The sequence below is a fragment of the Myotis brandtii genome, unplaced genomic scaffold (genome assembly GCF_000412655.1).
Source record: "Myotis brandtii unplaced genomic scaffold, ASM41265v1 scaffold1112, whole genome shotgun sequence".
Taxonomy (NCBI): domain Eukaryota; kingdom Metazoa; phylum Chordata; class Mammalia; order Chiroptera; family Vespertilionidae; genus Myotis; species Myotis brandtii.
Window position 1 is genome coordinate 167,322 of NW_005353800.1, and position 2,534 is coordinate 169,855.

General features: G+C 57.3%; 1 protein-coding gene across 1 annotated transcript in view; it reads right to left on the reverse strand.

Moving 5' to 3' along the window:
- Positions 1–1,225: 1,225 nt before the first annotated feature.
- EEF1G (eukaryotic translation elongation factor 1 gamma) overlaps positions 1,226–2,534 on the reverse strand; it is a 19,304-nt gene continuing 17,995 nt past the window's right edge. The window contains exons 8-10 of the mRNA XM_005857472.2: positions 1,893–2,065; positions 1,685–1,809; positions 1,226–1,461 (exon numbers count right to left, since the gene is read on the reverse strand). Coding sequence (XP_005857534.1) covers positions 1,303–1,461; positions 1,685–1,809; positions 1,893–2,065 — 457 coding nt within the window. The 3' untranslated portion in view covers positions 1,226–1,302. The remainder of the gene's footprint in view (positions 1,462–1,684; positions 1,810–1,892; positions 2,066–2,534) is intronic.

A 2,534-nucleotide genomic window follows, 5' to 3' on the forward strand; every position in this document is an offset into this window, starting at 1 on the left:
CCCCCCCCCCCCCCCCCCGCTTAGACTAAAGGGGAGGGAGGGAGAAAACACCCGGAAAACCACAACCTCAATACCAAAGGCAGCCACGACTGTTTCTGCATGTGCTTCAAAACGGACTCTAATGTTTGCACGTTCACCTGAGCTGTTAACTTCATAGGGAGGTCAATGCTCTTCAGAAAAGACCATCAGAGCAGGGCAAGAATATCTGCAGAGTAGAAAAATTAAGCTTGCCCCAGCCAGTGTGGCTCAGTGGATAGAGCGTCAACCTGCAGACCGAAGGGGCCTGGGTTCGATTCCGATCAAGGGCTTGTACCTCGGTTGCAGGCTCCAGGGCGAGTGCAGGAGGCAACCAATCAATGTTTCTCTCACATCGATATTTCTCTGTCTTCCCCTCAAAAAAAAAAAATCAAGGAAAAAAAACCCTGGGGGGGGGTTTAAGAAAAAAAAATGTTGAAAAACAAACAGATAATTTTTTTAAAAAATTAAGCTCAAAAGAGAAAAAACAGTAACCACTGATTTGAGCAGGATTATTGGATGACAATTATGTCGCAACAGGGTGTTTCCAGGCTTTAGTGACACCAAAGGGGTTTAAAATCCTGCCTCTACCAGTTAAGAAATGTCACCACAGCCTGGCGGGCGTGGCTCAGTGGTTGAGTGTCAGCCTATGAACCAGGAGGTCACGGTTTGATTCCTGGTCAGGGCACAGGCCCAGGTTGCAGGCTCAGTCCCACGTGTGGGGTGCAGGAGGCAGCCCATCAGTGATTCTCTCTCATCATGGATGTTTGTATCTCTCTCCCTCTCCCTTCCTCTCTGAAATCAATAAAAATATATTTTAAAAATAAGGTCATCGCAGGCAAGTCATTAAACCTCTGAACCCTCCTTAGAAAGCAGGGCCACCCGGTGACCTGCAGCCCGGGCGGTCAGTGTTCAGACACCTGTTCCTGTTGGCCCCTTGCACCCAGCGCCTCGCTCACACTGCGCACCATGAGCTCCCTCCACGTGCGGGCATGCCCACCTCGGGGGAACCTGGTCCCTAAGAGCCAGGTGGTCACAAAGCCCATGTCCCGCCCGCCCAGCGCACCAGCTGGAGGACAGTCGTCACAGGAGGCGGCGGGTGACGACACCAAAGCCGAGGACAGGACTCTGCTCCTCTGAGGCTTCGCCTGCTTCCCCCCGCACGCCCTCCGGAGCAGCGCCCTCACAGAGCAGGCAGACCACACAGGGCTCGATGTTCAGTTTCCTTTAATGACCCCCAGCGCCCGGGAGGGCGGGTGCAGGCAGCTCGGCGAGGGCAAGCGATGTTCACTTGAAGATCTTGCCCTGATTGAAGGCTTTGCCCACGTGCTGGAAGGCCCCCTCCCAGCAAAAGTACTCTCGCACCAGCGTCTGGGTCTCCGCGCTGCCGGGATCCAGCTTCCGCCACGTGTATGACTCGTAGTCCACCTGCCAGTCTGGACTCAGCTGCGGAGACAAGCCAGGTAAGGAGCATGTGGTCAGGTTACCAGACACGGTCTCACACCTGCCACTCCCAGCTCAGACTCATGTCATCAGGTCCCAAGGCCGCTGGGGACATGCCAGCTCCTCCGTCCCGCTCCGGGAGGCCCCTCCACGCCTATCAGCCAGCATCAGGGTGTGCCGTGCGCAGCCTCCCGGCTAGACACACTCCGCCCGGGCCCCTCCTCACCGGAAAGGCGAGCTCCTGGCCTCGGAAGACCCAGACTCCAGAAATGGAGCTGCTGTTGTTGGTTCCAAAGAGGATGACACTGGCAAAGGCGTTCTTCCTCAGCTTGTCCAACCGCTGGAACATTCCTGAAGGAGCAGGGAGAACACTCGGCCTCTGAGATCGCATTACCTTGCCCTCCTTCCTCTTCCCAGACCCACGCTCTCCTCACCAGTGATGAGGTTGCAGCTCATGAAGGTCTGGGTGAGCTCTTCAGGGAAGCGGTACTCGGCGTACCACAGGGACCAGCCGTCCTTATCAAAGTGCTCCCAAAAGTACGGCAGTGCCACCGACAGCGTGTCCTCGTTGGAGTACTTGCGCTTGAATTCGTCCAACACAAAGGTACTGAACGGAGGGAAACAGCGGGGTCAGTGTGGAGCAGGCCTCCTGAGGCAGCCACGGCGGCCCTGCCAAGAAGCCAAGGGCATTTCCTCTTGCTCCCCACTCCCAGCCCAAGTATGCTTAGCACCCAGGGTGGGACCCCAGGGAGCCGTGCCCCGGGAAAGCACGGCGAACTGCTGCCCCCTAGTGGAGGCACAGGGAGGACATGCTTCCCGCCCGCCCCTCCCAGGGCTCTTTTCCATGAGTCACATTCAGCCAGTGACTCAGTGTCTTCCCCCATCACACTCTAATGACAGCGAGGTTAAGCAGGGAGTGTCTCCAAGGGCCTCCGCCCAGCCTTCCACCCCGTCCTGTAGTCCTGCTGCCCAGAAACCAGCTCAGCTGCTGATGAACCCTCCGGTGCAGGTTATCCGTGAAGCCTCTGGCACACAGAGCCAGGAATTCCAGTCCCCCGCTCCCGCCCCTCCTGCCC